The sequence below is a fragment of the Agelaius tricolor genome, unplaced genomic scaffold, assembly GCF_023055355.1.
Source record: "Agelaius tricolor isolate 1412-34295 unplaced genomic scaffold, bAgeTri1.0.p SCAF_8, whole genome shotgun sequence".
NCBI classification, from domain to species: Eukaryota; Metazoa; Chordata; class Aves; order Passeriformes; family Icteridae; genus Agelaius; species Agelaius tricolor.
Window position 1 is genome coordinate 19,694,689 of NW_027269268.1, and position 25,038 is coordinate 19,719,726.

General features: G+C 38.2%; 1 protein-coding gene across 2 annotated transcripts in view; it reads left to right on the plus strand.

The window, feature by feature from the left end:
- The window catches only part of PPP3CA (protein phosphatase 3 catalytic subunit alpha), a 171,174-nt gene that overhangs the window by 141,582 nt on the left and 4,554 nt on the right, over nucleotides 1–25,038 (plus strand). Inside the window, exons 9-13 of one of the 2 annotated variants that reach the window (XM_071431847.1) lie at nucleotides 7,679–7,804; nucleotides 10,446–10,520; nucleotides 18,000–18,084; nucleotides 21,885–21,982; nucleotides 24,648–24,677. In XM_071431847.1, coding sequence (XP_071287948.1) covers nucleotides 7,679–7,804; nucleotides 10,446–10,520; nucleotides 18,000–18,084; nucleotides 21,885–21,982; nucleotides 24,648–24,677 — 414 coding nt within the window. The remainder of the gene's footprint in view (nucleotides 1–7,678; nucleotides 7,805–10,445; nucleotides 10,521–17,999; nucleotides 18,085–21,884; nucleotides 21,983–24,647; nucleotides 24,678–25,038) is intronic. The other variant, XM_071431848.1, reaches the window with a different exon arrangement.

Consider the following 25,038-nt stretch of genomic DNA (forward strand, 5'->3'; position numbering starts at 1 on the left):
ATGGATGTCTGAGTTCCTTTACATTTTGGGGGTTTTAATCCTTGACTACTGAAATGTAGAAAAATTAAATATAAATAGCCAAAAAAATAAAAGGTTACTACAGAAATAAGGGTCGGTGGTCACTATATAAAAGCTCCACTCAATACAAGTCTTTGCAGCTTCTCTGAATTTATTCATTTATTGCATTCCCAGAAATCTCTAATGAACTGGAAAAAATATTCATGTTTCTAAAAATAAAGTTTTCTAATAAACCTGTCCTTCTATATCTTCTAATGAGCAGTATTGTTTACTTTCTCCTAGTCCCCATAATGATAAAATAATTTGTGTTTCTCTGTGAACAAAGTAAAATAATTCTTTCTCAGTTATATTCTTGCAAGTTGCTGCCTTGCAAAGAGATCAGTCTCTCATGTGAAGGGCTGTTTTTAATCTGGATGCTTGTTTGCAGAGGAAGCAAACAATACTTCTCTTTAAACTTGAAAAGAAAGCTTTCTTCAGGCATCATTATATGTTATAAAATTTATAATCTAAAAGATTTTATTACATGAACTGAATGCTAGGGAAGGAAGCACTTCGCTGCTAGATAATGGGGTTTTTACACCTCAGATTTCTTAATATACCTGTTAACTTGTGGGAAAATTAATATGTTATTCTGCAAAACCATGCAAGCAGAACTGTCAATAGCTACTTTTGTAAAAGTTAATGATGTAGGGGCTCTGCTAGCAACCTAAGAAGTGCAGGATGAAGTAAGGAATGTGTTCATTTTCTTGGTAGGATCATTGCTATTGGTGGAGAAGTGTGTTTACTCTCCTGGTTGGCTGCTTTGGGTCGAAGGCTGAACGATCACAAGTCTGTAAAAGAAAGGTGGTAGAAAGTGTTCACCTTTTGTTTCTTAGGCATGGAAGCAGTTCTGTGCAATGAAGGCAGTGGGTGAATTATGTGAAACTTTGTCTTGAGGGCAAATATTAAAAGGAAAGCAATGATTCACAGTGTTCAAAACCTTGAATTTGAAACCACAGTTTGGGTGGTAAAGAGAATTGCCTCTCTTTTATCTCCATTTCCAAAGAGAGGGTCATTTCCCTTGTTCCAGGATGCTCCACTGTGGCAGGCAGGTGTTACATGTGGTGGAATGCCTATTTTGATGGAAAGCTCTACACCATTTGCTGAGGGGTTATCTGTGGCCACAGCTGGAGTTGGTGTGCACTGCCAGCAATACCTGCTCAGAGTGAGCTCAGGTAAATCAGCACTGATGCTGCATCAGCACCTGTGTGCCACTCCTGAATATATAACTTCTTGTGAATTCAGAGGCTGACCTTTAACAGCTTTGTAATGGATCTCCATTGAGATTATCTGCCTCCTTTTCGCTCATTAGAAGTTTGGAGGCATTATTTCATGTGACTGATTGCCCTGACTCTTGGCATTTAAAGTACATCATGCATAGTTTATCATGCTGCATTGCTCATACATCTTTATCTGGATAGTTTCTGGGTGCTTGCTTCCCTGTTCAAGGAAAAAAAAAACCACTATGGTATAGAATGAGTCCAAAACATGGCTACTTGTTGACTTCCTTGGTTTGCAGCAAATGAATTTACTGAGAGCACAATTTCTGACTGGTATCAATAGAAAAAGGAAAGTATTTCCATTATTTCCACCCAGAGGTGTTGTCAGGGCAGTTGCTCTAGCTGACTCATCATGCACTGGTGCAGAACCTAATTGACTTTTACAGGTTATCTGGAGGTTTGGTTACTGTCAGTCCTTGGAAAAGGAATTATTCTCCTACTAGTAAGCACCTTCCTGTCTAGTATGCGTTCTCAGTGTTCCTCTGGTTGTCAGCCAACAGTCACCCTGAATAAATTCCTGAGAGGCTCAAGCTCCCATTGACATTAAATGGGTCATTTTTAAATGCAGTATTGTTTAGGATAAATACATTTTTTTTAAAGCTGCAAGAGGTTAAGAATGCTCATTTTCTCCCCCAGGTTGATGGTTCTTACACCCATTAAAACAGATGTAGTTTCTTGAGCTTCCTCAAAACACTTCAGGAGTAGACTTGTTTGCCAACTTTATCCAGGGGCTCTTTCAGTCCCTGGTGGAGAGCAGCCATGGGATCAGATCTGGGATCAGATATGTCCTCAAAGAGCAGTAGGGAGGCAAGGATATCAATGCAAAAGAAGGTTTGACAGGAGTGGCTGCAGATAAGCTACCCAAACAAGCCTGTGTTCAGCAAATCTGCTGTTAACAACGCTGCCATGGAGCCTCTGCATGAGCTGTCTCACAGTGCTGACCCACCATGGAACCTCTTCTGGCTGTGCTGGGTTCTGGCACCAAAGGGAGGTTTCTGTATCCCTTTGGTTCCTGGCTGTGGCCTCATGCAGGCTGTGTGTGTCACTTGTGCACACGTGGCTGTGGCTCCTGTCACAGCCCTAGGCCACACACACAGCTTTGGGTGCCAGAGGGAGGTTTTGCATTAGGAGGCTCCTGTCAGGGCATCCCTCTTAGTTAAGGGGGACACAGAGAGAGGTTTTCAGGGGGGTGATTCAAAGACTCAGAAACTGCCTCAATATTGGGAGCCTTGTGTCCTCCTTTTTCCATTATTATCCTACTCCATTACTATTAATAATTCCTTCAATATTCAGTATAATGGAAAGCATTGGCAAAAGGGAGGGAGTTTTTTGGCAACTTCTGAGCTACTGTTCAGTATCTTCGTAGCTTTCTCAAACATTTCTGCTTTCATTTGTTTTATTAAAAGGCATAAAGATAAAGATACTCAAAGATTGTTATTAGTACTCATTACAAGAAGTACCAGTGCATTGGTGATTCTTCTAAGACTACTGCTTCTGGAGAGAAAGCTTATGTAAGAAGATAAATGTTAATTGGATTGTGGTAGTTACCAGTGACTTCAGGGCCTTAGAGATCACCTGTGCTGATCAAGAAACTTTGAGAAAATTGTGTAAGTACAGATTTGCCCCTGGGCTCCAGGGTGCCCATAACTAGGAGAAATTCTCCATAGCAACTGAATAAGAGGGTGCCAGAAATTACCTTGTGATATGATCTAGCCTTGTGTTGTGTCTAAACTTTCATTACTGCATTCAATATTTCTTAATGCCTTAATTAGGCCTTGCTGTAATGTTGTTTATGCACACCCCCAAAAAATAAACAAAAAAAAAATCAAGTGAAAGATTCTACAGAAGTTCTATAGAGGCAGAAATGTTACTTGTAGAACACTGGTAATACTGGCATTTTTGTGTCTGGCTGTAACTTCAGTAAGTGGGTGCTTTTTGGCTGAGTGAGCAATTTTAACTTGCTGTTTAAATACAGACTATTATCTTTTGAACACTTTTAAAAGATTAGGTTTTGTAGTGGAGAGAGAACTACCAAAGTTATTGAAAAAATCTCCAGCATGAAGTTTCTTCCAACATGCTGCAACATACATGTGTTGTTTCCTAAAGGAAAAGCAGGAAAAGAAAGTCAGTGTGCAGGAGAGTTTGGGATAGTGGAGAAATGAAAACTATCTGTAAATCTGTATGTTTGTTAATGTATCATAAGTTATATGTCAGTGAAGTTTATAAAGATTCAGCATGAACTATACCATGAAGTGTGCCTGATCCAGATGGATCTAACAGGAAAATTATTTTCACCTGGAAAAAGACAGAGTAGTATACCTGGAAGACAAGGATGATCTCTGAGAAATATTAGCACTTTGAGAGGAAGAAGAGAGATGTAACCTCTGTTTGCCCTATCAGTTTTCTTTAATGCCTTATCTCTGCTGCTGTGAAGAGTACTTGTCACGGAAACAAAAGCTTTTAAAGAAGAGTTGTCAGGGTATCTAGGCCATCTCATTGCTGATGCAGAGAAGTTTGCCAAAAGTGATTTTTGCAGTCTGTTGATTAAATCTTGAATGTTACTTGGCTGTTTCTTTGCAAGATGCAGTTGCACATGCAAAATAAAAATCTTTAAAATTGTATAAGGAAAAATATTTCCATCTACAATTATCTTCACTTCTGTACTTGATTATTTAGACCATTACCTTGTAGAGTAAATAATTTTTGTCCTTTGATAGTATTTAAGTTCATTTTACTAACCCTTATCCCTGACCTGACTTGGGCAGAAAATGCTGTGGTTACTTAGCAACTCTTCTTGAGAAGGCATTGTTCCCAGTTGCACAGTTAATGCTGAAGTTAATTTGGCATTAAATCAGAAATTGAAATTCTTTCTTAGGTGTGAAGAATTTGGGGGACTTTTCACTGATTCATTTTCTAAATGTGGGATGAGTTTTCTGAAAGAAAATTACAAGAAAATTAGTTAAATTGTTTGCTGAAAATATATTTAGGTTGTTCATCTAAAAATATTCTGGGCTAGTATTTCTACCAAGCTCATTATTTTTTCCTCTGATTGTTTTTTTTTCTGATTAAAATGTTATTAATTAATTTACCCTGAAAAATTATTTGTCAGATCATGAAGCAGGATATGTCATGTCTTTGAGAAATTCTGAGCTATCTGTCACACAGTTTAATGTTGTTCACATGGCTTCAGGCCTTAACTTACCTCCAAATATATAATCTTTGAAAGCCCCATTTGAGATGCCCGAGGGTCTGAGACATCCATTCGGATCTGACCGGTGTGACACAGTTGCTCCAGGCTCATCTTTAACTGAAGGAGACCAGGGAGGTCTAGCCCTAGCTGCTGTGTCTAACCTTGAGAAGGTTAGAAGGGCTGTCTCCATTTGTAGCCAAAGGAAGGAGGTGTCTTACCTGCACAGTTTTCAACACCCATATTCCCAGCCTTAGGGTAGCTGTGTTAAATGCTTCAAGCTAAACAGTACAAATGCCCTTTGCCTGCTGCATTAGTGTTTCATTTCACTCTGATGTGATTTCAGCATCCAATATCTCAGTTACTACCGTTGGAAACAAGTGTAATGTCATTTGGGCTATCTGTACATCTTCACTTTACAAAACATTAGCTTTTAAAACTTACTTACAACAGCAAGTATCAAAATTAGGTTAAAATGTGTGTGTCTGTTAAGAATAATAAAATAAGATTCTTGCTCTGGTTGGTGATTATACATGATAATGGTTGATGGCTTGGTCTTCTATCATCTGTCTGTGTTTGAAAAGAAAAAGTATTGAGGTTTCAGCCTGGAATAATAACCAAATGTTGAGTAGAGTCAGATTTTCCTCTCTTACAAGTTTCATAACCAAAGGAGCCCATTCCACTTCTGTCTCCTCCATCAGCGACTGTGTGACCTCCACTCTTGTAACCTTCAAAAGCTGTGTACTCTTTCAGGGCTGCTGCTTCTCCTGTAGCTTCTTAGGCACTGAGTTAACTAAGGACTAAGGAATGAAGCAGAGTTGAAACCCCCAATCTTTTCTGAGCCAACAGAGAGGGAAAAGAAAGCTATTATCAAAAGAAACCACAGAGGCAGATAAGCTCAGGGAAACTCCTGCTGTTATCTGAGGAGTATTTTCTACTTGATCCAGGCAAAGTTTTCCTCTTCTGACTACTAAGTAGTAATCAGGACTGTACATTCATAACAAGAGCTGATTTGCATGTTAAATATCATCTTCATTACTTACCTAATAAAAATATTTTGTGTGCGTTGTGCTTGTAAATTACAGATTTTTAATTTAAATGCCAAAAAGTATTTGTGATACTGGTTTTATGATACCCCATTTTATTCTATACTTTTAAGAGAAGAGTTATTTTAGAAGGCTTCTCTGTTATTACCCTGCTTTATTGTGTAATGTTATTTTGAAGCGATTTGTTGAGGAGATGTACAGGTCATTTACATGGGAGAATTTTTTGAAATACTATTATTGGAACTTTATTTTGTAAGCTATTCAGGTATATAAATTAACAAGGTGTTGTGAGGATATTTTTTGTTACAGTAATCTTAAATTATCTTCCTTTCAAAGGAAACAACCTAACTAAAGCCATTTTTATTTAATTTTATGTTTTGCAACTGTTTTGCATAGGGTTCAGGTTTTTCAGAGGCCAGTTTTAAAAGTTCCCTGTAAAACTTATTTCTTCATTCAAATTTCACAGAATTTAGAAGTAGACTTAATTGATAAATTGAAGAAGTAGTGGGAAGGGGAACTACCTCAGCTCACTAAGATGATGAAGTTTTAGTCCTTCTAAATGAATCTTTACAACCACTAAGTGGTCCTTTTTGTGTGGTTTTGACTCATTTTTTCTGTAAAGCCACAAACTATTTATTTTTATTATGTAATTGTGTCACAGTAATAGAAAAAGAATGAATTTCAATCTGCTGCATGTGATTTCAGCCAAAATCTGTTGGAAATATTCAGAGCATTGACACTAGTTTTCTCATTTTTGCTATTACTAGTATTAAGCCATTTTTTTCTTCTGCTGAGCAGCAGATTGACTGCCAGTTGTCAGACTGGGATGGGCAAGAGTCAAATGTGGTTTATTTAAGTGGATGGTGTCTGCCTGGCAAAAGTTCACATTATTGCTGTTTTCTGTGTCTGTCAGGGAGTATGTTTCAGAAACTCCCAGGTCGCTCTGGACTCTGTCGTTGACCACAAAATGGAAGGCATTTAACATCCTATTAAATATTTGTGAAGCAACAACCTAGTGCATAAAAAAAGGTTTCTTCTCTGATTGACAGACAATCAGAGAAATAATCAGAAAAGAGAGAAATAATCAGAAGGAATTCTTCAGTCCCTTCAGCCAACACTGCATTTCCCACAATGCTGTCTCACATTGCAGTTGTGCAACTTTATTGCTGGCTATTAAGTGATAACCAGTCCCTGGAACTACATTCCTCCCTGGGGAGATGGAAGTGGGAAGGCTGGAGGAAAGGGGAAAGCACAGAATGACACACCTTATGTTGACTGTTTCTGTTGCTTGTGTTAATTAAATATCCTGCATGCAGTCTCCTGTAACTGCATTGTTTAAAGAATTTCATGTCTTTAAGTCACTTTGGTGATAATCTCAAAGCTACCTTTTTGGATTACCATTTCAGACATGAGCCTGAAGTCCATTAACAATAGTTAACACTGAACTTGGTGCAGTGCTTTAAAAAGTGGGTGTGGCATAAATATCTATATTTCTGCCTGTGAACAGACTTAGTCTGTGTGTTTGTGTGTTGATGAGAATGATGAGAATGTTAAATGGTGCAAGACAAATTGTATTAGTATTGATTCCTATTATAGGGAGCACGTTTTTGCCTGCCTAGAGTTTGCATAATGTGAGAAGCAGATGTCTTCTCAGTTACAATACTGTGAATGAAATATGTTGAAAATGTCCATCAGAAGAGCAGTGCTCAGTCTTTGAGTCATAAATGCTTTATTCTGTTATCTCCAAAGCATGGCTGTGAGGAGCTCAGATAACTGTGTGAAATGGGGGACTGAATACTCTGCTTCATTCCTCACTGGTGGCAGATCCCAGAGCTCATGTTCTTGACTACTCAGAGATATTAATTCACTTACCAGCCCATCTTAGTGGCAGGGAAAGCTGTTGACACTGCTTTCAGACTGAAAATGGCTTTCAACTTCAGTGAGGCTTTATCCTACTATAAGTAGCATTCAGGTGGTGCCACTGGATCAAGTGTATGGAAGCTGCTGAGCAGCTCTGTGGGCTGTGCATGCTGTCCTCATTCCTGGTCTGGTAGCCAGTTACACACATGGCTGATGTCTCTTCTGTTTCTTTTCTTTCTTCCTTCTAGCTGCAGTATTGAAATATGAGAACAATGTTATGAATATCAGGCAGTTCAACTGCTCCCCTCATCCGTACTGGCTTCCAAACTTCATGGATGTGTTTACCTGGTCCTTGCCGTTTGTTGGTGAGAAGGGTATGTATGTAAATCAGTTCTGTTCTAAAGACTGCAGAATGGTTTCTTGGTCACTGTGCATGTAGCCTCATTTATTTTAAAGGACAAGAATAATTTGAAGACAGGTGTCTTGTTTTTGAAGACAAAGTTGTAGAAATGGGGCTCAGAGGGGCAAGCAATTACCAGTGGTTAATCACACTTCTCATATTTTTTTATAATTTCCACTCTTTCCAGGTGATGATACCCTTATCTTTCTGCTGCAGAAATAGATTTTATGGCATTGCAGGCCAGAGGTGCATTCACTAAACAAAATTCTGATTTGTTTTTCTGTTATAAGCTTTTGAACATCCCCTTGGATATCACTGCTGAATGGATGTCTCAACAGACTTCTCTACATGGGGTTGCATCTTTACTCACATTACCTTTATGGGTGGGTTGCTTTTTCATTAGCAAACACAGAGCTGATGATATTAAGAGCCAGTCTGACTAACTGTTCCTGGAGAGAGTAGAGGGATGCCAGTAGGAAGGAAAACTTGCTCCTCATCCCCTTCTCTGCACAGGACATGTGGTGCCTCATCGCTGGCAAGAAGAGTCTAAAGATCACAAATGATATTTTATTGAAACCTAATGCTCTTGATGTTGCCTAAATGCAGCTTCATGCTGTGAATGGCAAGTACACAAAAGGCATGAGAACACTTTGGTCTAGCATATTAAATTAATACAAAATACAAACTGCCTAAACCCCAAGTCATTTATTCAGTGCCTGAGATGAGGCTTGCTTTGATCCATCCATTATAGAGTATTGCTGCAACAAAAAATTACTGCCAGAAAACTCTAATAAACTCTTAAAAGCTGCTTGGAATAACAGTTCTCTCTTAATAGGCAACTGGAAATACAGCCAGCTGTGTCTCATACCTGCAGTCATGACCAGCTTTGTTTTGAGCTACTGTTTTGTTTGAGGAAAGCTGCTTGTGAGACACCTGAGGTCTCTGTGGACAAAGCAGATAGACCATAAAACAGGGATTACCAAAGAATAGGCAGCTGCTTGCACTAATGGAGACATGACATAATTGTCACTGAGGCGTGTGCAGACTCTTGTGAAGCAGATAAATCGTGTTCATTTTCTTTGGCTGTAAACTCAGCCAGGCTGTTCTTAGGTTGGGCATGTTCTCCACACACATTGCAGTGCTGGAAGGTCACTTCTCAGAGGCTTCCCATCAGCAGCCTGCTCAGATGGGGCTGCAGGATGCATGGCCAGAATTGTTGAGGTTCTGACACCATGGTGTTCCTCATTCTTCTTACATCTTGGGGGTGGTTTTTCCTCCTTCATTTCTTCCAGAGGTCACATTCACCATTTTCTTGGAAATTTTAGAGCCCAAAGAAGTGAAATCGGTATTTTCCTTTCTATGCAAAGCAATACTCAAAGGATGTAAGTTGGTGTTCCACACAACTTGTTATTTATTCCCTTTCTTTTAATATAGATTTTTTCCCTCAAAGGCCAACCAAGGTAGGAAGCTGTTAGCTTCACTGGTTGTTGTTAACGTGGAAAGTCTTTCCACTAATACTGTCAGAGGAAAATATTAAATCCTTCACTAAAGTAGGAAAAAATCTAGCTTTTTCCCACCCTTCTAATTTTCCAAGCCTTCATAGTGGTTACAGAAGAGGATTTTAATTTTTAATTTTTTTTTAATTTTTAATTTTAACTACTTGACTAAAAAAATTAAAGTTTCAACCTGCGTAGCCAGTACAAGGGTAGACAAGCCTGGTAACACATTTAATGTTGCTTACTACATGTAGCTGTAGTGAAGTTTTTCTTAATCTGCTAATTGCTTCACATTTTATGTCATAACTTTGGCCTTTTTGTTCTCTGAGTTGCATTTTCTTGGTTTTGGTTTTAGCTGGGGTTGGTTTTTTTCCACTGTTCTTAGTTTGTATGCTCTCTAGTTAGTGTCTCACAGTTGTCTCTCTGGAAAGAAACGAGACCAAGGTAGGGACAGTCTGTGGCTGACCCTTTCATGCCCAAGTTTCAAAGTAAACAAGCTGAATATGGCCTAAGTTCTTCCAATAGTGATGTATCTGTTGAATACAGAATAGTTCCACCTCTAAGGAATGTACACTGTCTGGTCTATTTGTATTTGTCCCTTGAATTCAAGGGGACATCTTACAAAGGTTAATGTTTTGTTGAACTTGAAGTAGTATCCAAAACCTGGATAAATAAAGAAATACTCTATGATCCCTCTTGTACCTTTTTCCACTGGAATGTTGTTCCCATTTGCTGGGCAGGGAAATCAAATCCTATTGCAGTTTAGGAGCAACAGGAGAGGGGTCATTTTGTTATCCAAGTTGAGTGAAAAGCAAAAAATGCCTTGAGGGGGAGAAAACAAATGTTACCTCACTGACAGTTGCAAAAAGAGAGATCATTAGCAGATTTTTTTAAGTCTATTTGTTGTGTTCATTGTATTTGGAAAAATATTTGTGGAAACTTGTGCTTTTTAGAAGCTACACAGGACACTTTCAGCTTCTAATATTACAGATCCTGTTGTTTAAAAAGTGGGTGCTGTTATTGTGCTGAATTTTTATTCACACTACTACAGCTGGAGTTGGCTATCTGACAGACCAGGGAAGCTTAATATCAACATTTTGCACTTGTTTTCCATTTTAGTGACAGAGATGCTGGTAAACGTGCTGAACATCTGCTCAGATGATGAACTGGGAACAGAGGAAGATGGATTTGATGGTAAGAGCCTCTACCCTTGGTTGAAATTGTTTGCCGTGGAATTGCTTTAAAAGTTTATTTACTAACCATGAAATAATTTTCTGAGTCCCAGTTGAGTTCTGTGCCACTGAAAGCAACTGTTGTGCTGGACTCCAATGGATTTGCTTCCATTACGCTTCAGAAAGAATTAATGGCTCTGCCCTGACCTAAACCATTTCTTTATCCCGTTCTTCTGCTTTAAAAACTTGCATTTCCCTCCACGAAGTCTGGGTTATGTTGTCATGAAGGAGGCAGATGATTTCATGCAAAAGATCACAGGTATTCTCATAGTGAGTTTCATTATGTCAATGAAATATGCTTCCTGCAGAGCTCCTTCCCAAAATGTTGGTAGTATGACTTTGGAAGACTTTTACTTGAGGTATTTCTTTAGTCACTTCTTTTGATGCACTTGAGTGTCTAAAAGGCTTTCAAGAGCAATAGAATCTTTAAAAATAAGCATGTAAACACAGATAGAAAATGATTTAACCTGGCATTTCTGCCAAGACAGAAATGGTCACTTCTGTTATCCTTTGGGTTGAAATTTATATGATGATTAGTTGCCCTGTACCTGTTGGTTTGACTGTAAATTGTACTTTGTATCCTAAAACTTGTAGATTCTTAAAAGTCAGTTTATTTTCTTAGACATAATTTTCTGTTAGGGTCTGCAAGAATAAATAGCAGCTATCTAAAATGTCCCTTCTCAATTGAGAAAAGCTGAAAAAAAATCCCATGTATCCCTGACATTCTTACTCTGAATGCTCTCAGTGTTTTAAAAAAAATCTGTGAAAAGTAATCATAGATAATCTGTCTAAAAAAAAATATATGAAAAGGACAGAAATACTAAGAAATAATTTTAAAAATAAGAACCTGGAAAAATCTAACACTACTGAATATTCTCAGGATGTTTTTAGACAGAATGAATGAACTAGGCAAATGGAGAACTTTCAAGTAAGACAAATGTTTAATGAAGTTGTAATTAATAATTAAGATTCTCTTTCAAATCTAGGAAGCTAGGTCACAGATTTTGCAAAATGTTTCCTTTGTGATGGAGAAGACTGGTATAGATGATAGTACTTTGATTTTATTCTGAAAAACCAGATGGAATTCCCTGTTCTGCATCGGCCACAGAGTGTGGACATGAACAATTATCTTGCAGGACTTGGGACAAAGACTGAATTATTGAAACTGGTAATCAGTGAAGAGAAGAAAATACCTGTTTGAATATTGTGCCCAATTTTTTTTCCTCATGAAATTTAAATAAGTCACTACTGTGTAATTAAAGTAGTGTGTGAAATTGTGTGGAGGCATACGATGAGTAAAAACTGTGTCAAGTTAAATACAGTAGCAACAAACCATGTGCTTAAAATCCTTGGCTCAACAAAGCTCTTAAGCACAGGCTGAAATTCCACTGATTGCAATGCCAAAGCAAAGACTTTAGGGGAAAGATTTCTAAATTAATTCAGCCTTGGCCTAATACTTCCTTTTAAAGTTGTACTGTAAGCTTCCATTGGGCATAGACAGGCCAATGCCTATGTACTCTTTTTCTAAAACTTTGGAGTGTCATCATTCCCATCCCCAAGTTACAGTTCAGGAACATGTTTTCAAAAGCAGAATCAGAAATAGGGAGGTGTTAGGGGTCTTGAGCAGCAGCCCTCTCCAGCTGAAGGAGGTCTCTGTATTTACTGTGTTTTTTCTGAGAGGCAAGTGAACCCCCATCCCACCTCCCTGGGAGTTTTGCCATGGCACTGCTCCACACCTGGAGTTTGCAGCATTGCAGGTGTCTGAGCAGGGAGACAGGCTGGAATGCTCTGGGCTTGCATGTGTGTGTACTGTGTAACAATATCTAACAGCAGTAAAGTTTCCTTCCAGCTGAGGAATAACTAAACCATTCCTACTGCTGTGCCACTAATACAGTTACCTAAATCTGCTCTCAGGTTTTTTCTTATGAATGATTTCTCTGTGTAAAACATTATGGCAAGGAAGATACTAGAAATGTAGTTGTCTTTAGCATGTGTAGCTAAAAACCAGAGCTGGCATATGTTCATGTCTGCTTTCCCAGGTAATCAGTCCCCTTGGAACTGTAAAATGGGCTCTGTGGCACTGGTGCTGCAGCTTGCCGTGAGCTCTCACTTTTACCTACAGCCCAATGGACATGTTAGGCTCATGGGGATCATACATATGGAAGAGACTGAAGGATTCGGATATAGAAGTAAATTTGATGTTGATTTAAATTTAAATAGAAGCTGATATCTGTAATGATTTCTTAGTGGGTTCTGATTTCTTATCTGTACAGCAAACAAAAATTCTCTTTCCGTCGAGCTCCCTCTTCTTTTTTTTTTTTTTTTTAAAAAGCCTTGCCTTTTGGGGAAGAGAAGTACAAGATGTGTTTCATTTGTGTTCTCAGTGAAACAGACCAGAATGATTACCAGTTTAATCAAAGCTGTTTCTGTAAGGATTGTCTGCTGACAGTCTTGTAGTGGCTCAATATTTCCACTGTTCTTCATCAGTAATTTCTGTCCAGCTTCCTTGGAGGATTAGTCCTGTTTACTGGCTGATTTCTTTTTAGCAGTATTCACCATAGTAGGAACCACCTGATATCTGCAACAGCAGATGCATTTTGTTTTATGGAATGATTCTTAAAAATCATTGCTATTTTTAGATCATCAATAGTTTTCAGGGCTCGCTGCTGATTTCCTTTCTCTCCTTGCAGTTTGAACATGCCCTGACCTGGGTTCCCACATGTAGTGAGAATGGTCCATCACTATGGTTTGCACTGATCATTCGTTACCTTCTTTTACGTTTTCTTGCCTTCTGTCTTCCCCTCTCATTCCTTCCTTCAAAACAAAGCCCCATCAGTATTGCCTGACTTCACTGCATGGTGTTCTTGTGAGCCCTTTTTTCATTTATTATTATTTTTAGTTCTGAGTCATGTATGTTGCATCTAGCCATAAGCAGGATGCTCAACAGCATGTGTTCCTTTTTTTTTTTTTTTCCCTGCCCCCTCACTGTTTTTTTCCCCCCCCTAAGGAAACACATCATGGGGATCTGATCAATTTGTTGTAGGCAGTTTCTGTGTAAGCTTACTGTGAAAAAAGCCTAAATATCGTAATGCCCTTTATCCCATATGTCCCTGCTGGCCTGTATTGGCCTTTTGGTTTCACTCACTTTAAAAATGAGAGAACATGATAGGTCAAGTTTCCTTATCTCTGATAGTTTCCTCTTGCTGTACTTTCTCTTTCCTGTTTGCTATGGTGGTTGCAATATAATCTGGTCCAGAAAAAAATGTCTTGGGCAAATGTTAGTTCATGTGCTGTATGTTTGTGCATCAAACATATCACTTAGCAACAGGAGCTGCAAATACCTCTACCTAGCAAGCACACAGTCAGAGTTCTGTTTTGTTTTAATTAGCAACATTTCTGGCCTCATGCATTTGATTGAATAAACTAAACTGCTAATTAAAAGGGTACAATAATGCAATAAACAATTTGACACAAATGCACTGCTTGCTTTGTATGCATCTTTACCATGATTTGGCATGAAGACACTCCTAAATTATCTACAATTTTTTTTTTTGTATTGCCTTCAACAGTGTAGCTCTCAGCCTTCTCACAGAAAAGCCACCGTCAGAGCCATTAGCTACAGCATTTATTCCTTTGTTGGAAAACAGCTTCCCAGTACAGTGCTGTAGTTCCAACCTAAAGAGAATTCCCAAGTCAAATGTCTCCTGCCAGTCATAACCTGGTTCTGCTGTAAACAGTAGTATATGACATTTGCCACATTTCACTGCAGTCAACTGTGCCTGGAGCCAGCTCAGCAGCAACTAACAGAGACTGAGAGACCAAAAGCAAGGGTCTTGTCCTTAGGTCTGTTACTTACCAATATCTTGATACAGACCTTCATGGTACTGCCTGATGCGAGTGTCTTAGCTTGGCAATGAGTTGATTTTTAGCTGGGAGAGAAACTGAGGGGTTTTCCCAGGGGTTTGCATTTGTTCTCCTCCAAACCACTAAGGCTGGGCTGCAGTGCATACTTAATTTCTGTGAGTTGGTGACAGAGTGGCATTTTAATGTAATCTTTGTATTTATTATTGACTCTGTGATTTAGTCAGATGTAGTTGTTTCCATGCCCAAAGCATTTTCCTGTGAGCCGCATCATCGGTGTGCTCTGCCTCTGGACCAACCTAGCAGCCTGCACTAGGTGCCCAGTGTCCCCAGACCATGGTGCAGTTGTGCCTGGGCACCAAGAGCTGCACTTGTCTTGCCCTCAAAGAGCTGATTTTAAAATGCAGTACCTTACACAGTGGTGGCATTTGCATTTGCTGCCCGAGAGCTGCTGGAGCAGTTGGACAAAGGCAGGCGTGCAGCGGGTGGCACAGATGCTCTAGGAGAGGCAGACGTGCCTGTGACAGTAAGCTTCTCTGTGAGAGAACTGGAGCAATCAGTTTGACCCTTTTTAACAAAAGAGGCATCATCACACAGGCACAGCCCATATGGCCAGGGTGGGGCTGGTTTTGAGAAGTGATTAGCTTTATCAAAGCAGGAGAAAGTCTGTGTTGGAGAGGTGGTGACACCGCTGCTGGTCTCCTACCTGCATGTTGATTTCCTGCAAAACCTACTAACAAGGCTTTAAGCTGAAAAGGTTTCTTTTTTTATTTTTCTTTTTCCCCTCTCATTTCAACCTGTTTCTTTCCTTTTGGATGTTCTCTGCTTAATTTGTTTCTTTTCTGTTTTTCAGACTTTACTTAAACATTACACTTCCGTTGATGTTGTCAAATGTTCTATATTATTTTTTATTTTCATTCTACAAACATCACTGATCTTTTTCTTTTCCCCTCTTTGGAATTCACAAGAAGATCCCATTTATGCACAGAAGAAAGGTATTCAATAAGTTGGAAGGCTCAAGTTTTCTTAATTTTCCTAATGCTTAACTACATAATATATATGAGGGTACCAGTGAGAGATTTGGGGTTGACTTTTTTACTCAGCACTGTTTTAAATCTGCTCAATCCTACGTCTCAGAGTATTGTCAGCATTTATACCCTTTTTTTCCTTCTTGTGCTTCTTAACCTGAACATTTAAATTACCTTTTATATTAATCCTTCATAGCTGGCTTGCAGATTCTGTGTTTTGATACCAATCCAAAATCCAATAGAACTTGTTAAATCACTGAAGTAAGATTCAAAGCTTTTATATTACCCCCTAAATAATTTTTACACTTCAACTTTAAATTTCTTTTTTTAGTTCCTTCATTCAAAAAGGGTTTGTTTAGATATTGGAATATCTTCAAGATATTTTCAAGCCTAAATGAGTCTGTGGTTCTAAGAAAAGAAGGTAGAATCTTAAGAGGATATCAGGCAATGTTTGCAAGGGCTAAAATTAACCCTTTTACCTATAGCCAGTTCTCAGGTTTTGACCCATTTACTTTCACATCAGTTTGTGCTTAAGTATAGCTCAAGTAATTCATCAGGATTTGCAGTAATAGTGAATTTCAAAATATTAAACTAGACACACTTGGAATGTGAGTCTAAGATTTATGTATAAATAGTTAAGAAATCCACATACTGTGAGGTTAGTGATATTCAGTCAAAACTAACAGGGCAATTAAACATTGTGAATATCAAGTACATTTGTTAATAAAGCCAGAGAGAATAAATAAAATTATTCGTAATGTTTACTAAGCATATGTCATTTTCACATATTTGTGACACATTAGGAAATTCAGTGGAGACCAAACTCTTTAAGTATATTTTTTTTAGTAACCTTTATGTGTATCAATGAGATACAAAATACTCCCTTTGAGCCTGTTGTGTTTTATGATTAAGGAGGGGGTTTTTCTCTATTCTTATTTTGTATTTAAATGTAGGACATTATATTTCACTTCAGTCATAAATTACAGTTCCAGTTTTCAGTTCTCAAATATCCTACAGTCTTAGTTGCTGTTCAATTTTTTGAATATCCTTATATGATACACCAGAACAGTGTGGACTTGTAATAAGCAAGTAGGGATTGTGATGCGTAGGGGTAAGAAAGGAAGAAAAATCATGCTCAAGTGTTTTCGGAATAGGAAAGGCTGAAAACCATGTCTTGTCTGTCTTGAGAGTACAGTTCTGTGAGATCATAGTACTGAGGCAGGAAGGTACCACCTTCTGTTCCTGGAGAACCCGGCTGAATCAGGCCTGTTTTATTTAAACTTTTCATTAAGCTGTTTAAAATATATTACATTAATTCAGCTACAGCTGAATTATAGCCGTTTCTCCCACTCTTTATTGTCTAGAATTAGACATTTATGCCCAAGTGTTCATATCTCTTTTTATCTTTATATGTTTTAATATTTGCTCTATATTTTTATCTTTATGTGTGGGAGATTTGAAAGCCATCATTCTGAGTATCTTTTAAGGAGAAAGCTAACTTTATTCCACCCAAAACCAGGACAGTATTGTGGTATATCATAGCAGGTTCCACATTTTCCAGTACACCATCACCTTTCTTGTTTTTGGCAGATAAACACACAGATATCATTCCTCTTAGTCTGTGGGCTATCCCTTTAAAAAGTCCATTGAGTTCATGAATTCCATGACATTGAGCTCCTGTCATAACAGTTTTTCAGGGCAGGAAAGATGATGTGTGGTGTTGGGAGGTGTTGGATTGTTGCACGCTGAAGCCAGTTCTGATTCCGCCGCTACTTGTCTGGTTTCATCCAAGCATATTCTTCACTAATGTTGTCCTCCTCATTTTTACCCCTTTCTGCTGATTTAGCTTCCCTGATGGGCTCTACAAAATAGATCAATTTGTTAGAACTTGAAAACAGAAATTTTCATTTTTGCCCTTGAACAGGCAGGAGTTGTCAGGCAGCATCCACACAAGTCAAGGTTAGCTGTCCTTCAGAAACCTTTAGGAGAAATCTTCATGATGTATGTGGTTCTGATTGTGATAATTAATGAAACTGGCTTTCTGAGTGTAACAGAACATTTTCTTGGGGATGTGGGGGATCCTTTGTAATAAGTCCTGTTTGCTTTTTTCCATTCAGGTGGTTCTCTCTTGCATGTACAGATTTTGATGATGCCCAAGTAACAAGTACACCTGAAACTCAGCCAAACTGTAGTCTGCCTTTTTTAAAAGGCAGAGTATTGCATGAGTTCACAAATTTCAAAGCAATTATAATTTTGAGCAGTCCATAGCAGTGATTAGAAGGAATTTGCTCTGTAGAACTCTCTTTGCCACTGCCAGCAAACACAACCCCTACCATCTCATGCTCGTTTCTATGACTCTGCCCTTAGGCTTTATTATCCTTAAATAATTTTTAACTAGGAATGAGAAAAAGTGTTTTCAGTTTTGATTGCAAATGTGGCTTAGTTTGGCAAACTGTAGCATTAATATGATGTTTCTTGTATTTAGTATTGAAAGTATTTAGTGATAAATTGTTTACAAATCCCTATAACGGTTTTTAATGTCTTTTCCATAGGTGCAACAGCTGCTGCTCGAAAGGAGGTTATAAGGAACAAGATACGAGCAATAGGAAAAATGGCTAGAGTTTTCTCAGTGTTAAGGTAAGGCTTTATGCTGGGTTAGTTTTTTTTAGTGTTGAATGATATCTTTCAGTAGTTACTTAGAGCACTCAACAGTTAATCAAACAGCAAATATGCTATTTTAGTATACCACCCAACTGAGTTCTACTGCAGCCTTTTAGAGATTGTTTTATTTATACAATGGTGCTATTTATTTTGGCTCTGAATAGTCTTCTTCAGGGCTTTTGCTGAATATGAAACAAGCTAAAGACATCAGCAAAAAAAAATCCAATTACCATTTTTAAAAACTTTTACTGACCAGGTGTACTAATTAACTTCTAGCCCCTGTGAGGCAAACGTTAAATGTGGGGAAAGAATATGTTATACATCACCTCTCGTTAAAAAAGAAGTCAGCTGTCACACTTTGTCACCCACAGATGTTGCTACAGCCACGAGTAATGATGACTAAAGATGAAAGCATTAGGGTCATTTACCTAGAAATCCAGGAAATGGTTGTGCAGGCAACAGCAACATGCTCCTTTGGGCTGCACTCCCCCAAACACATGAACATGAGTAACTAATTGCTACCCAATGTTTAGAGCTCTCCATTTGATGTCTCTGAGCAGAAGAGAAAACATGCTGTACTGTGCTGAAGTCTAAATATAGAAAATACAGTTCTCCCTCCCTTTCAGCGAGTGATTTTTTCCTCAGGAAGCTGTGTGTTGGTCTGCTGGAGTCAGTTGATGGGGTTATGCTTAGTGAAAAATCATGGGAGTTCTAAAACATTTACTGTTATGATTTCATGATTGATGTAAGAAGAATAAATAAAATAGTTACTTGAAGAATCCACTATTTAATTTCAGTGGAAACATCCGACTTGCTTGCTTTGGATGCAGCATGCCAGCAGTGGGCAGGTTCTCTGCAGGGCTTTGCATGGGCACAGCATTTCACCCACGCCTTGCAGATTGCAGCAGCATAGCTTTAAATAGCAAACTGAGATGGAGGGCCTTGTACCTGGGCATCCCAAAGTATTACAACTGACTTACTGGTGGTGCATGAGCTACTTCAAAGTGGTGCCCATAATAAAGAAAAAAACAGGTTGGCATCATGCCTTTTCCCTAAACAAGATAGGGGAGAAATCAAATGTTTCCACCTGCTTCTCTGTACCAAGTCTGGCAGAGAGCCTGGAGGTGGCTGCTACCACCTTCATAAAACAGCACAACTATTTTCCTCTAATGATAGTTGAGCAAACAAAGTTTGGGAAACTTGGCTTTCTCCCATAACCTTGAACCACAGCTTCTGGATTGCCTGTATTCCATTGTGAACCACCTTTTAAAATATAGGATTAGTTCACAAGAATTGTGAACTTTAATAAGCAGAAGGATCTGAAGTTGCATGATCAGCTGATATATTTGAAGTTGTACAACTTACAGATGATTGACATCAGCCATGTGTCAGACTTCTTCAAAGGGATCTGTAGGGCAGAAGCTTTTCAATGGTTTCAAGGATGGAAGAGGGATACAGAATAATTCCTGCATATGCTCTCTCTACAATGATACACATAAGTCCCACACCTTAAGTCTACCCCAGCCAAAACCACCACAGCCTTTTACAGCTCTTGATTATTGATGGCCTTGAAAGCTTTGCAGGAAAGACTGAAGATGAAGAGTAATTTGTTCTCCCTTAGCTTTAACCAGCAAATACAGCACATCCTCACTGTGATCCAAGGCATAGTCAGCAAATAAACAGGTACCTGCAATGCATGGTTTTGGTGACAAGTCTTCCAGGGGGATGAGTGACATTTCATCCCAGCCACCACTGGGATACCTGTTATCTTTTTTTCTGAGAAAGGCTGATTCCCCTCAGCTAGGTGGCAGGCTGCTAGGCAGTAAAAATTTCACAAGGTCATCTTGCAAATACTATTCCTGTAGAAAAGCCTGGGATATTTTTTCTGTCTTGTCAGCATAATCCATGTAAGACACAAGTGTCAGGTAATTGTGTGTAACCCTAGGAAGAAATCAGCAGTGCCACCATCTATCATCTGTCTATATACCAACCTGCTCTGGAAATCTTTGAAGTCCCTGTTCGAGTCATTGTGTTTTATGAAATTTATTTCACTATTTCTTGAAATCTTTCTGAAAGATTAGCACCTAATCTGACCATCTGCAAAGAACTTAGTCATCTCTTCTTTGGGCTGGAGTGGTCCCTTTCCTCAAGGATGTAACTTGAATGTAAAGCTGAAATAATTTCAGCCATTTTAGTGTAAAAAATTAGGTATCAAAATAGTGTTGTATTGAGTTTCAAATGTTATAAATGAGCTTTGATGAAAATAGGTATTGTAGAAGGATTGGCTTTAGCTAAATGGAAGACTACGTGATTCCTTGTCATTGACTCTCTCCAACTTTGTTTCTCAACTCTGACTTTTCTTTCGGTGTATTTAGACTGGAGAGAGGTAAATAAAGTACTTAATCAGTCTATTATCCTTTTTTATAAATAAAAATAAATGACATCAAATAGAAATGAAGGAATACTGAAGGCTAAAACATCATGATATTTGTGACACACATCTTTCTTGTACACATTCAGTTTAAAGATAATAAAAATACAGTAAATAAACTTAACCCATGAGGGTAAAGCTAAAAGTGCCATTGCACTTTAATTTAAAAAAAAAAAAAAAATGTAATGTACTGAATAATTGAGAGAAAGCAAAAGCTTTGCTGTGTAACTGCTGATGATAAAAATACTCTGTTAATTCTGAAAATATTTTGCTCTTGCGTTAGTTTTAATTGCTTGGGAAACTTGCAAACAAAATGGTCACAATTTGATTTTGACTATTACATAATGAAAAGTGAGTGCAAGCAGAATTATTTTCAAACTAAAAATAGAACTGGAAGAGTATATGTAGTAGGTAAACAAGAGTTGTTTCATATACGTGAGTCATTCAGGGCATGTAGGTCCAAAGAAAATTGTAAGTAGTAGAATTGCTGAAAGACAGTTTTTATAGACAAAACCACATTATCCTCAAGTGAATGTGGAACTAAATTCTGTCTTTGTATTTGCTTCCTCCAGCTTAATGTCATTATATACTTCAAAGTAAAGCACTTCAAAATAGGTTTCTCTTAAGGAATTGGGGTCAGTTTTGCTGCTGAGAAAGTATGTCATCATAGGCAGCATCACAGTCCTTGTAGAAAGCTTTACTTAAAGGCTTCTCTGGATAGAGCTGTTGTATTCCTCTAGCCATATATTTAAAAACTCTATGTATTTGGAGACCAGCAAAGCATATTTCAGTTTCATAAAATAATTTTGTTTAATCCATATTATTTTTAGCATACAAAAGTATTAAGGACATTACTAGAAAGGATGGAAGTGCTTATTAATTTTAATGAACTTTTAGCTGCCTTTCTTTAAGTGGCTGGTGGTCATCAATAAATAATCCACCTGCCTGCTAGTGCAGACAAGAGCAAACTAACAGTTTAAGTTGCTTTTGGACCACATAGTGTAAAATGCATTGTTAGCAATAGCTGGTCCTTCTGGTCCTTCTCCTGTCATATTTGAGTTGACAGATGTGTTGTTCCATAGGCACAGGTTATAGTGTTCACTGCAGTAGGAGTTGCATATGGTGTGATGCAAAGGTTTAACAAATGTACACAGCAGTGAAGGGGACTTCACTGGTGCTGATGTCATCACCAAATCCAGTCTATCTTGGCAAGGAGATTGGAGATGACAAAATCATTGCAGGGCATGTGTAGCTTAAGATGTCTAAAACATATCTCGTGTTTTTAGCAAAGACATTTACTTACTTTTGGTGGTTTTATTTTTCATTTCTTCTTTAACCTTTGCAGAGAAGAGAGTGAGAGTGTGCTGACGCTGAAAGGTTTGACTCCGACAGGAATGCTGCCCAGTGGAGTGCTCTCCGGAGGAAAACAAACACTGCAAAGCGGTAAGCCTGTTTGCCCGTGTGTCTTGTCCTGTGTACAAAAAACAATTGGTTTTCAACTGCAGAACCTAAGAAAAGTAACCACAGCTGTCTCAGGAAAAAAAAAAAAACCACAAAGGATAGAAGAAAACCAGGCAGTTTGTTGTGCTGGAGCATTTGTGAGCAGTTTATGGGAGGCCTCATCTCAAGACTTACTACTTAGCATCAATTTTTAGAGAAAAGGGGGGAGGCCCTGAAAATCAACAGTTCAGAATGATAGCTCAGGATTGTATGTTAAGTGCACTCTTTCCACAGTTCAGAGCATCTTTTGGGGTTTTTTTTTAGAGAGCAGCTCTTGATACGTGGAGTACTGAAGGCTTGACTTAGCTAATGACACTCAAACTCTTATTTTATCTGATTTGTTCTTCCTCATAGACAGCCACCAGTGGAAAATAGGTCTAGAATTAGATTTTCTCTCCTAGAAATTCTAGGCGACAACACGAGAACAATGCCACTCTGATTTAAGTGAAGGGAGGCTCTTACAAACACAGTGTTTGCCTTGTACACAAACACAATACAGATTGTCAGTTTTATACCAAGTGCTTCTTGTTACAGGAAATTGGTAAGTCTATGGTAGGACTGCCTTTGTTTCCTTATGGAATAAGGAGTGCAAAGTGTTTAATTTATTACTGGAAGCTCTCCTTTTTTTCCCTGTGTGTATTGCTGTAGAGTATATTGCAGGCACGCATAAAGGTCTCTCAGTTATAGAGGTTCTATTGGCAGTAGATGTAAGAAATAGAAATGCTTTATAACCTTGACACAGTCTCAGCCTCTTGTTTTCCTGTTTCCTTCCTGGAGCATTCTTTCTCTGTATTTTTCCCTTTACTGTCTCTTTAATCTAGAAGATTCAGGTATACGGTGGTAAACCTCCTTTTCCACTTTTTTCCCTTCTCTTGTTTCTTGTTGATGACTTGTGTGTGATGGACATAGTAACGTTCTGCTTTGGAAATGCTGCAATATGATTTCACAGGAGGCCTTTCTTAATGGGTTTGTGGTCTTCACCTAGGTTTTTCTCCACATAGTTGCTTTACATTTGTCAGAAAATTTGGTCCAAGGAAACTGCTATTGTTGCCCTGGCAAAATAATAGGAATTGAAATTAATTTGAGAAAATTGCCAAATGTTCTTGTTACAAAAGCTAAAAGAAAATCTCCTCATACTGCAGTATTCTGGCTCAGTAAAACATTACTATACACAAGCTTCTGCATTAGTTAACACACAGTACCCCATTCACCAAATACTCTGAAGTTCATATAGTTTCTGTTAAGCACACATATTGCCATATGTATTAACAGAAAATATGAGTAGTATGTTCTGTTGTGGAAGTATACATTTTAGTCTTCATTTTTTCTAATGTGTCAGTGCTGGTTTGGATCTTGTTATTCATTTTAATTTTTCATCCTAGTTATCATGATTCCTCTTTTTTTAAGTTTGCGTTGGTTTTGTTCCTTGTTTTTTAGCCATCTCTCTTGCTCTGCTGCTTGAGAGGCATAGGCTTACCTTGGTGCATGAGGGTTAAATCCTCTCACTTCCCCATGCAGCAAGATAATAGTATAGATATTTTAGAATATATCTTAATCCATATTTGACATCCTAACTTAAAAAAAAATACACGTTTGGGTTTTACGTAGGGGAAAACAAGACAAAAAAGAAGACGTGACTTCCTAAAAACTTGATTTCTTGAACTATTCTCTAAACCAGAGAAATTCTTGAAAATCAAAATTTCTTTTAAAATATTTGGGATATTGGATTGCATTTAATGATTTGCATCAGCTTCTAAATCTCTGACTGTAAAAAAAATGCATACCAAAGCTGATGGGTAAAACTCAAATGAAAGTATATGTTTAAGAACCATTAATGGTTTCATAATAGTGATAACATGGTATTCATAACATCACAGCAATCTCCCAGTTACAAGCTCTGCTCTCTCTGACCAGGCTTTGCAACTTTGGAGGTCCAACAGTCAATCTTACATCTGCATCCATTGATTTAAATAAAATATTAGCAAAATGTTTTTCAGGGACTGTGTTGACAAAAATAAAGTTTACAGATGGAGCAGACTGGGCAAGGTTACAGGCAAAGGCCAAGCTTTCTGAGGATCCCATGCTGTGGGGATGTTTCTTTTAGTCAGGAGAGGGAAAATAATTTTGTTAAGTTGTATATGGAATTCCTTTGTCTTGTACTGGCACCAGTACTTTTCAGGCTGATGTTGTAAGTTGTATGAATTTTGTGCAATGGCTTTATGCCATTTTTTGTTCTCTTTTGACAGGGCAAGTCAAACTGCTCTTACTGAGAGCTGGGACAATTATATAATGACCTTTTCAGGTCAGATGTGCAATATGGAAGACATTTACATTTTGTAGTTCTTTTGAGTCAAAAGAAAACTTCTTAAATGTGTCTTTAAAAATTTTTAGTTTGTGAAACTTCTGCTTTAAAACAAACTCTAGCTTAATTCAATCTGCAAATTATTGTTTTTGTCTAAACATTTCTCTGTGTGTCTGTTTTGCCAAAATCCAGCACTTACAGTAACATTAGTGTCGTAGCTCCTTTGCTATTCACTGACTTGTTCTTAGAGTTGAATCCTCTGCTCATTTTTTCTCATTCGTTTTGCTACCCCTTTCTTCTCTTCAGCTACTGTTGAGGCTATTGAGGCTGATGAAGGTAAATTGGCCAGTCCCCTTTCTGTTGGTGCCACAACAGATAAGGGCTCTGCTGGGTGTATTCATTTTGCTGTAGCTTGTACAGATTGTGTGGGTGTTGGGCTAACAATTGTGGCTCGATATTAACCAAAATGTAATTGCTTTAAAGGGGAAAGTGTTCTTTTGGTTTTTCTTTCTGTTGCTGCTGTTGAGGTTTTTCTCTTTCTGTAAGTTACAAACACGTTGGAATTGCTGTATGTTGAATTAAGCACTGAGTAATGCCACAGGAGGAGATCAGGGAACTCAGATTTCACGGGACATAACTTGGCAGCAGCTCATAAATGCTTTGTGACACATAGCTCAAAAGCTGTGCACTGGAGGCT